Raw genomic sequence first — 11,000 nt, 5'->3', positions numbered from 1 at the left:
ATTACTGAGTTACTGCTAAAAGTAATATATTACATGTAATATATTACTTTTGTAATGAGTTACCCCCAACACTGATAACAACATGCATGTGAAGGCCATGTTTAGGAGCATGTTCATTTCAGAAGGTATTTTTTGGTCCGACCTTCTGAAGGATCCCATTTGGAGAAGTTTGCCCATAACGGCACCCTCCACCGCTCCAAAGAAGAGCCCTGTCTGAGAGAGAAGTTACGTCAGGCACACAGTCACACAATTATCCTCGTACAGCATCCTGATCATGTGAACTCAGATCACCCCAAGTTTTGTTTTCTTTTAGCAGGCAACACAATGGCTATTGGTAGTAAAGTCAGCTTTAAGAGATGTCTGACAAACACTATTGTTGTGATATTTTTAAAGCAACTGACAGAGTTCCAAAGAGGCCAAATAGGTGCCAAAATTACAGGTACATCGGTAAAAAAAAGAAGGGGAATTGTTTAATGTGGTGGGGAGTCTTTAAAAAAGTATGGCCCTTTGTCTTTCCTACATGCGGTCATGTTTATGTTTGGAGAAAGCCAGAGGATGCCTTCAATGCTTTCAGTTTCAAGCCACAATGGCTGATGCCAGCTGTTAAACATGGCAGTGGGTCCATAATGGTATGAGCAGCATCATTAGTTCTGACGATCGCTCTGCATGGTTATGTAATGGCCAAGGAAAATGAGGTGGGTTTGCCGCACCAGATGCACTCTGCGGTGCAAACACCATTCTCTGATGATTTTATCATCTTCCAAGATGTTCATGCCCCCCGTACAAAATGCGAAACAAATTCAAGCGTGGTTTCATTAACACCACAATGAAGCGTGGTTTCATTAACACCACAATGAAGTCAACTGCCTTCCATTCCATCACCACAGCTAAACACCATCTGAAGCGCAGAGCACAGTACCTGAGAGGAGTCCTCTGTCACAAGAATGAAGCCATTGTTGTCTATGAGGTAACAGTTGATGTCCTGTCAGAAGAGTGAACAAACACATGAGGTCGACATTTTATAAAAACAACATATGTTCAGGAGCAGGAGTTATTAAGTGGCTGAAAGTCCTTACCGCATTATCACAGCTGATACTACATTTCCCATCCAGAGATGAACACTGAGCAGAAAATATGAATAATTCAGTTATAGGTAAGTTATAGGTAAGTAGAGTAAATCAGGACATTCAGAGTAAATCAGGAAGTAGTCAGGTGTACCTGTCTGCAGGCAGTCCAGAACTTCCTCTGGAAGAACTCAAGCTTCATCTGGATTCCTACAGCTGAGAACATGGCCGAACACAGATTGTATATATTATCCAAAGACGTGTAGCTATCACCATGATAATGATTTTAGCTATGGATTGTTATGAAATGAATGATCATTTGGAGGGCCTTACCAGCAACAATTGGAGACTTTCTGTCATCGAGGAGCTGAATTGCCGTACTGGCCAGAACCACTCTCTTATTTTCTGAGGCTAGAGGGGAACAGTGGAGAAGAAACCATGATCCATTTGTGGAGATTCATGCAATTGGGGAAAGTGACATGTTCTGCTCACTAGATGGCACCATTTACCCAACAACCTCAAATAACTGGCCGTTAACTGCAGGACTAATCCCTTAACTTTAGTAATTCCAACTAATTCCAGTAATTTAATCCAGTATTGTAGTAAACATTTGCATTGACACATCATTGAAACAGTGAAACAAGTAACGATGTCTAGTAAGAACGGTGAGAAGTGTTTGTCCTACAGATCTGAGGAAACAGAAGGCCTCCACAGAACAACAGGGTGGCCCCTGTGACTTCCTGAGTTTGGGAAGTGGTGGAGATCACGTGTGAACCTCACTATATATGACTTTGTGCTTTTCAAATAAACTAGACGAAATATCTATCCAGCGAGAGTGGGTGTCTTTTTTCTGAGTTTTTTTTTGTTTTGCTAAAACCAGATGACTTTGGAATAATTTTTGAAATGTGTGGTGTAGATATGACCAGATTATGAAGGCAACAAAGGCTGAGTAGATGTGGTAGAAGGGGTGTTAAATCCCCATTCTGATTTCTCCATCATTTCTCCATCTTCTTCTCTCCATCCTCCTGATAGCAGGGGGAATGTGGGAACATCACAACCATGATGGAGGTCAACTGCGGTGCACATCCAATCAGCAGAAAAAGAGTAAAAAACAACAATACATAACAGATGGATGTAGAAGGAAGGTGGTTTAGAAGATAAGCTGTAGAATGATTAGGGTAATCAGACAAATTAAAAGAATAAATACAAAGTGCTCTGAATAATGGAAAGTAGTATATTAGATCAACTCCACATAAACTCATGTCTACAGGAGTTTATTCTTTTGGAGTTTTGCTCTGCATCCTGGTGCTCTGATCTCTGCTGCTCTGATCTGTGGTTCTGCCCTGCATACAGTACCTGAGCTGAAGGCAGTACCTGAGCTGAAGGCAGTACCTGAGCTGAAGGCAGTACCTGAGCTGAAGGCAGTACCTTAGCAGAAGGCAGTACCTGAGCGGAAGGCAGTACCTGAGCTGAAGGCAGCACCTGAGCTGAAGGCAGTACCTGAGCGGAAGGCAGTACCTGAGCTGAAGGCAGTACCTGAGCTGAAGGCAGTACCTGAGCTGAAGACAGTACCTGAGCTGAAGGCAGTACCTGAGCGGAAGGCAGTACCTGAGCTGAAGGCAGTACCTGAGCTGAAGGCAGTACCTTAGCAGAAGGCAGTACCTGAGCGGAAGGCAGTACCTGAGCTGAAGGCAGTACCTGAGCTGAAGGCAGTACCTGAGCGGAAGGCAGTACCTGAGCTGAAGGCAGTACCTGAGCTGAAGGCAGTACCTGAGCTGAAGACAGTACCTGAGCTGAAGGCAGTACCTGAGCTGAAGGCAGTACCTGAGCGGAAGGCAGTACCTGAGCTGAAGGCAGTACCTGAGCTGAAGGCAGTACCTGAGCTGAAGGCAGTACCTGAGCTGAAGGACAGTACCTGAGCTGAAGGCAGTACCTGAGCTGAAGGCAGTACCTGAGCTGAAGGCAGTACCTGAGCTGAAGACAGTACCTGAGCTGAAGGCAGTACCTGAGCGGAAGGGGATGGAGTAGACAAACGTCCCGGGGACCTGCTCTGCTGCTCTCTTGTACCACAGAGGGAAGTGATCGGCATTGAACACACCCTCCTTGTCCTCCGCTGTCAAGAAGTCCCTGAGGACAAACACAGAATGGACGACCGAGGTGAGCCGCAAATGATTAGATTCATCAAGCGCTGGAACCTGGCACTGTAAGTAATGATTAGAGAAAAGTGGAGCACCACACTCACTGATTAGAAAGCTGTTCAGGGACAACAAACAGGTTGATCCTCGATAGGCCGGTGCGCGTACCCAGGTAAGCAATCTCCACTCCTTTGTCTGAGTTCCTGTGTGTAAAACGCAGAAGAATGACTGTATGTGGCACAACATATTTGTGTGTCCTTTTCTAGTGCTTTTGCTCAGGATATTAGCAGGCTGAAATGTTTAAAGTGACAATTAAGTAACAAGTACGTTTTCCAATCTACATTCAAGACTTGGAAGACTTGTAATGTAATCTGTAGAGAGTAACTAGGATGTTTTCTCTCTCTCAGAAATAAACCATCATCATCATACTATAAAGCAAATAATCTCTGTCTGTTTGTCTTCTTTGTCTTCTTTGTCCATCCATCTGGACCAAATTAGCCAAGCTGGCTAAACTGGCGCATTTACAGAAATGTTTATTAATGTGCACTGTCCCTGTAATTTTAAACTCAATAAATGAAAAAAGAAAAAAGAAAAAATCTGTACTGTGTGTGTGTGTGTGTGTGTGTGTGTGTGTGTGTGTGTGTGTGTGTGTGTGTGTGTGTGTGTCCGTCGCATATCTCGAGACCCGCTTGAAGTGTCGGATTTGGTGCGATTTGGACATGTGACACGTTCAATATGAATAAACTTTAATAAACAAGCGATCAGCGCTCTGTGCAGCAGTGGGGCGAATGGGCACTGCACTAGTAACTAAAAAAATAATAATAATCAAAATTGCTGTTGATTACATTGCATAGTGTTAATTTTCCTCAAGAGAGAAAATTCTTGACACAGCTAATCTGGCCTATGAGCATTATGCTGTTCATACTGTATTAAACCAAACAGCCAATGTACACTCTGTGAGGACGCATTAAAATACACAATCTAATAATGGAAAGGGCAGAACCCAGACAACAGCCACAGGCAAACATTTCTGACAGCACAATGCAATGAAACTGCTACTGTATAACACGGAATTCAGAATGGATCAAAGGCATGTGTGTTAATCGTTTGTTTCATGTTTTATTGTACTCTGTATGATGATTTGAGGATTTCCTTCTTTCACTGTCTTAAAGGGATACACACACAAATGAGGGATATACACGCAAATGCTGCATCAGGTATCAATGGGTTAAGTAGGTTCAGGCTCTTGTTTTCATGCTGTAGTACAACTTCACTGTATGTACTTTGGGTGTTTTTGTTGGTTTTATGTTCTTGCATGGCACCGTAACCCCGGCGTTACGTTTCTGATTTTTTGCTGTTCATCTGTCATTTATGTGATTAATTAGGTAGTTAATTCTGAACAATGCTGTTCATGCTACATACCAAATTAACCGGCTGAATCTTGCGCATCGAACCCTGTCTTCCTTTTTCAGATCAGATCAACACAGCAGAAGTTATAGCTGTCTTTGTACAAAGACAAAGACAACATTTCAGATTATTTGGCTTTTTCAAATGGCTTTTTATAATGGCTTTTTGGAAATCCGCCTAGGTATCTCCCTACAAAAACCACTGTCAAATACTCATGTTTGGTATTTTTTCATCTTCTTTGAGTTGGGATGTGGTAAGGCCTGTGGCTATGTCTCCATTGGGTTTCTAGCCATAAATACAACAACCACAGGTAACTGTTTACACTCTAAAAGTGTTTTTTATTCTAGGCGAGAATCAACCACTGTGTTTGAGCTGGTGTTACTCAGGGTCAGTAACACACAGAGTCATTCTGACACTTGGAACAGAAACTTCAAAGTCTTACCTTTCAGAAAAGGTCAGGCAGTTGTCTATAACCCTAGCGGTTCAGCCACAGTAAGCATTTTAGTTTGGGTATGTCGTTTTCACCATTTTCTTCAGAAATAGGTAGCTTTAGAAGAGGTTTTAAATGATGAACAGTAAAGGTATCCTGTAAGCCCATTATGGACTGGGCTTCACATTGGAAGCACAACACTTACAGTAAATAAAGACACTTAAATAAAGAAAATCAATCCATCAATCAATGTTGCTTACTCTGACTTGTTCAGGGCCAGTCCAGTCCAGTAGGCCTCCACTGGCGCTGTGACCACAGCATCAAATAACACCTCCTGGATCAGCTGTCTGTCGCCTGCCCGAGGTAGGAGAAGTATTAACCAACGACTTGACAGCAAAATGCCTTCAATACAGGTGACTGATTCAGCAAAACATCCATCTCATGTGAAATAATCACATTTTCATGATTATTGTGTTCACGCTTCATCACATAATAATTAGGATTTGATCAGGAACAGATTACATGGGGGACGCTGTGTGGAGCCCAATTAGTTTAAATTGGATGGAGATTGCACCCACATGTGATGTGTGGTCTGCGGCCAGTCAGGAAGAGCTTGATGGCTTGAATCTGGGTGAGGTGGCGATTCTCATGGTGCTCGTCTGTGTTGCAGTAAGTCCTGTGGACCAAACACATGTCACAGTGTTACATCACAGGCCTGTGAAGCATCCGTGATGAACACAGAGTGATAACCTACATAACGCATGAAGAGCCCCATAATGCTGCCATCACCCCAGCTTTACCATTCATCTGCCAACGCGACATCTGGCTGCTCCAGATCGTGGAGGCCTGACAAACACAGAGGAATCAGTGACGCTTCAGCAAATGCCAGTCTGGGTAGACTCACACAATAAGCCTCTGCTAACAAGCAGGTACAGACAAGACACGCTGTATTGAGACTTTTGTTCATAGAGGAAAAGGACAGAATCGTAGCGACGCACCTGCTTCGACTGATACGTTTCCTCTGAAGAAAGACTTGCCGTGGCCTCTGGAAAGAGCTACTCCCACACTGGAGACACACACACACACAGAAGGAATCAACACTCAGTCGGTCGGCAATAAAGTCACAAGCTGGAATTAAGACTCAAACTCAAAGGCAAAGAACTTATTTGGGACTTTTAGTAACGCTTTTTGTAAACGTATGAGAACTTTTCTTGCACCTGAATGGAGTTCCTTTGATGTCCGTATAGTAATAGTCATTGTGCATCTTTAGGACACGCTTCTGAAAGAACAAGAGGGGAGTGCAGATGAGATTTGACGACCTCCAGTCCAGAGAGAACAGCTCTCATCTGATAGGCAGATACCTTCAGTCCAGAGAGAACAGCTCTCATCTGATAGGCAGATACCTCCAGTCCAGAGAGAACAGCTCTCCTCTGATAGGCAGATACCTTCAGTCCAGAGAGAACAGCTCTCATCTGATAGGCAGATACCTTCAGTCCAGAGAGAACAGCTCTCGTCTGATAGGCAGATACCTTCAGTCCAGAGAGAACAGCTCTCGTCTGATAGGCAGATACCTTCAGTCCAGAGAGAACAGCTCTCATCTGATACCAAGCATCTTTATCTACATCCTCACCCCTTTATCCACGGTCTTCTTGGCCTCCATAGAGAAGGTCCCTGTCCTCCTGTTCACCATGGCGTTGCGTAGCTGAAAGATAAGGCAACACAGAAGCACACAGAGCACAGAAGCCGTGGCTGGGTCATGCATAGCGTAGTAGCCTGTGTGTAGTTGATTGAAAACAGTGGATTCATACCTTAGTCATTTTTAGCATTAATTGAATTATTGATTTAGCTTAGCTTAGCATTCATTTGATCTAATCGTCCCCTTACTTTTATTGCACAAGCTAATGAAAGACAATTCCAATTTCTACCTAAATGACTGGAAAAAAAAACAATCCAATCACGATGGCATCTTATTTATTTCTAAAGGATCAGATTAGTTTGTAGTTGTAGTTGTAGCAGTTTGTTGCTTTTCCACGTACAGCGTCGTCTTTGTCCTCCCACTCCACCTCAGAGAGATCCACACTGCTGTAGTTTGGCTTCCTCCTCTTCTTACCGCCCTGTAACTGCACAGAGGAACACAGTGCACCCGATGTCATGATCCCTTTAAGGAAAGGTTTCTTTTGACTACTATGGCTTGAACATGTCAATGCCAATCTAGCTTGACTCAACTGTAAAGTCTGCATGTGACACGTCATTGTCAAGTAGATGAGTGTAATATTAAAACTAAAATCTATTCTGTAATTTTGTTTAAATTGAAATGTTTTTGTGTTGCCCTTTGTAAATGTAGACAACTGTTTGATTTTTTTTTTTTTTATGTAGGCCCTGATTTGGTGTTATGGTGGCTTTTTTTGTAATTCTGTAATTCATCATCATCAAATCGGCTCTGAAATTCATACTATCAGTATAGTAAGAATTGATCGGGCTGTGATTTCTTTTAATCAAGAAATCTCCACCCACACAAATCTAGACCAATACACATGTCAAATGGTCCCATTATAGTCTGGTCTAGAATTCATGACAAATCAACCACTACGACCACAGCACAGTTTTAGCCACAAAGAGACACTCACAAAAAGGTAGCACAAACTAGCACACACAGATAGAGTTGCACAGAGAGGAATAGCACTAACACTGGCACACACAGATCCACTAGCGCAGCCATAGTTCCTCTGGAACCAAAGGTCCCATTGTGAGCGGCTGTGGTCTCTGCCAGTGAGTGTTAAGTTACCTCTGGGAAACCTCAGGCCAGCCAGCCCTATGAGTGGCCTGTATCCCTGCATGCATACATCAAAGGAAAAGGTGGGGATTACAGACTACACCAGGCCGTTTAACCTCCTAACCTGCTTACACACGCACTCACGCACGCACGCATTCTCACACACACACGCACACACACACACACACACATGCACGCACGCACACATGCACGCACGCACTCGCGCACGCACACACACACACACACACACACACACGCGCATGCACTCACGCGCACACACACGCACGCACACACACACACACACACACACACACATACACACACACTCTGCATTTGTCTCTTTGTACCCTCATAAAGGAAGGTTTTCAGTTCATCATTTCGGTTACGCATACAATTGCAAGGACAACTTTTAGGAAATGACACAGGAGGAAAGAACAGGATAAAGTCAGGATTTTGGCAAAATGCTGTGGTGTCAATCTAATATCAAGAGAGGGAGGTACCATTAGCCTGAGGTCCGGATGCATCAGGATGTAGCCATTGTTTGAGATGGCAAACGCGTACCCATGGATCCCTAACTAGAGACACAAAATGACATACATGAGAAGGTTATCCAAAAGTAATACACATTCATACATTCATCTGCAAAAGCACAACACAGCCGAGTGTGTGCACACAGGCCAGTACCAAATATTGATTGATTGATTGATTGATTGATTGATTCAGTACCATATGTTTGGGGATGATCTTCATGAATTCCTGCAGAGGAATGTCGGTTCCTACGACCCCCAACAGAATGCCCTGGTTCTTCTGCATGGACAGATTCAAAACACTGTCAATACCACACACAAACGCACGCAAGATGATTTCTGCATGAATACTCGCTTGGGTTCTCACTCGCTCACTTACTCAACCATTCACTCGGCCATTTGCTCCCTCACTCACTGTTTCATTCTTTGTGCTGAAGACAGGCATGGCTATTGTTGTCACCAGGTTGAGGCCACCTTGTTTGTCTCTCAGCTAAAAGAAAACAAAAGAAAGAAATTAGAAAATGTGTTAGAATGAGAGGAAATGTTAACCTATTAGTGCTTTTATTATGATCCCATCTGTTATGAGCAAGCTCTGTGAACAGGTTTTTACAGTAAACATAAAAACACATAAGCAAATTCTATCAAATACAAAAGTGAATTTAGAACTAATGCAGTGCTTGCCCCGTTCGCCCTGCTGCTGCACAGAGCCCTCTTGGCTCTGTCCACTGCTGCACATGTTCCATATATCAAGAGTAGACCACACCATGAAGATTTCTGGTCGCTAAGAGTACATCAAGTAAGAACCGTGTTTTTTGCAATTTTCAAATGGAAAAGAGAAGAACACCATTTAGCTAGACAAAAAGATCTTTGAGACTCAACAATTATAGACAGTTTTAACTTAACAATAACAACCGTCACAACCCACCTAAATATCCGGTTTACTTCCTGACTGTATACATAGCTGAGCGCAGGCTGATATTCGGCTCATATTAAATGTTAACGTTAGGCCGTGTCTCCGACAGACACATTAAAAAGGTAGCGTATTTCGGTCTTTATGTCTTGTAGTAGTTAGTAGTAGTTGTTGTTGTTGTTGTTGTTGTTGATAGTTGCCATAACAACCACCCCTGTCGGAAAGACGTGCGCACGCTGGGTAGGAAGCGTTGTTGTCACGCGTCCCGCAGACGATATTTTTTTTCGGATGATGGCGAAGGCTATGCGAAGGCATAACCCGCCCCTCTTTGCCTCTGATTGGCCTAGCGTCACACTTCCATCCAAACACATTCGCTTGGCTATCCTCCTGCATTACATCTCTGTTACAGTCTGTGGTCAGACCGTCAGACTCAGTGGGTCAGACAGACATACAGCAGTTACGCTTGCTAGCCTGCATGAAAGACGCCAGTGTGTTTATGTTTTTAATATAGTCATATCTATGGTTTATAACGCTGCCACAAATCAGAGGCAGAGAGGGCCAGGGGTGGGTTATGCCTTCGCCATCATCCGGAAAAAATATCGCTTCCGGTAAGCTAGCTAGCTAGCTAATGTTAGCTGCTGGTTGGTTGGCTAACTAGCGAATGTTAGCCGTTAGCTAACGTTAACGTGTTAACTAGACAAACACAGACATGCAGAGCTCCAAAAACAGAGCAATTTGTGATTTTGTTACTGTAGTTTCTGCAGAGTAACGTCCATGTACCTTTATGGATTGCACGGGGTTGGTATTGCAAAGGGATCTGACGGATAGTGCAGTAACAGTCAGCAGCTATGATAGTACGAGGAAGTCGGGGGGAGGAAGTCCATATATGGTCCATCCGGTCACGGCACAGGACATTACGTCATCACAGGATAATGCGATTGGTTGGCTCAGATCTGTTCAAATCTGAGCCAGCCAATCACGTTGTCCTGCACTGTTTGGAACAGTGTATAAAAGGCGACCGCAGACGGGGGTGGGTGGGGGGAACCGGGGGAGAGGGGAGAGGAGAGGAGAGGAGAGGGGGAGAGGAGAGGGGAGAGGAGAGAGGGGGAGAGGAGAGGAGGGGAGAGAGGAGAGGAGGAGGGGAGAGGAGAGAGGGGGAGAGGGGAGAGGAGAGGAGAGGAGAGGGGGAGAGGAGAGGAGGAGGGGAGAGGAGAGGGGAGAGGAGAGAGGGGGAGAGGAGAGGAGGGGAGAGGGGGAGAGGAGGGGAGAGAAGAGGAGAGGAGGGGGGAGGGGGAGAGGAGCGGAGAGGGGGAGAGGAGAAGGGGGAGGGGGAGAGGAGAGGGGAGAGGGGGAGAGGGGGAGAGGAGAGGAGAGGGGGAGCGGAGAGGAGGAGAGCGCCGCCAGCGGCACCACCCTGCTGGGCACAGACACCCAGGCCAGCCACCCGAACCTCCAGACTGCCACCACCCAGGCTAAGTGCCCCTCTGCTGGGCAGACACCCAGGGCAGCCGGGGTCCACCCGCTATGCCGACCTTAGGTTTAGGCGTGGGGGTGGGAGAGGTTAGGTTTTGGGTTAGGGTCTGGGGGAGGTTAGGTTTAGGCATGGCATGGGGGGAGGTTAGGTTTGGCGTGGGGGCTGGGAGAGGTTAGGTTTTGGGTTAGGGTCTGGGGGAGGTTAGGTTTAGGCATGGGGGGAGGTTAGGTTTGGCGTGGGGGCTGGGAGAGGTTAGCTCCACCGACACGCTGCACGCCGC

General features: G+C 45.1%; 1 protein-coding gene across 1 annotated transcript in view; it reads right to left on the bottom strand.

Moving 5' to 3' along the window:
- Positions 1–142: 142 nt before the first annotated feature.
- The window catches only part of LOC310771983 (voltage-dependent calcium channel subunit alpha-2/delta-3-like), a gene marked incomplete at both ends in the record, with an annotated part of 23,411 nt that continues 12,553 nt past the window's right edge, over positions 143–11,000 (bottom strand). Inside the window, 17 exons of the mRNA XM_083664469.1 lie at positions 143–213; positions 920–982; positions 1,077–1,121; positions 1,219–1,280; positions 1,398–1,475; positions 3,070–3,191; positions 3,307–3,402; positions 5,297–5,390; positions 5,615–5,712; positions 5,837–5,882; positions 6,035–6,102; positions 6,254–6,315; positions 6,667–6,738; positions 7,073–7,156; positions 8,310–8,384; positions 8,536–8,616; positions 8,752–8,826. Of these exons, the coding sequence (XP_083520595.1) occupies positions 143–213; positions 920–982; positions 1,077–1,121; positions 1,219–1,280; positions 1,398–1,475; positions 3,070–3,191; positions 3,307–3,402; positions 5,297–5,390; positions 5,615–5,712; positions 5,837–5,882; positions 6,035–6,102; positions 6,254–6,315; positions 6,667–6,738; positions 7,073–7,156; positions 8,310–8,384; positions 8,536–8,616; positions 8,752–8,826 (1,292 nt within the window). The remainder of the gene's footprint in view (positions 214–919; positions 983–1,076; positions 1,122–1,218; positions 1,281–1,397; positions 1,476–3,069; positions 3,192–3,306; positions 3,403–5,296; positions 5,391–5,614; positions 5,713–5,836; positions 5,883–6,034; positions 6,103–6,253; positions 6,316–6,666; positions 6,739–7,072; positions 7,157–8,309; positions 8,385–8,535; positions 8,617–8,751; positions 8,827–11,000) is intronic.

The sequence above is a fragment of the Poromitra crassiceps genome (genome assembly GCF_964638095.1).
Source record: "Poromitra crassiceps genome assembly, contig: HAP1_SCAFFOLD_1669, whole genome shotgun sequence".
Classification (NCBI taxonomy): Eukaryota; Metazoa; Chordata; class Actinopteri; order Beryciformes; family Melamphaidae; genus Poromitra; species Poromitra crassiceps.
This window is presented reverse-complemented; position numbering and strand designations above follow the sequence as displayed.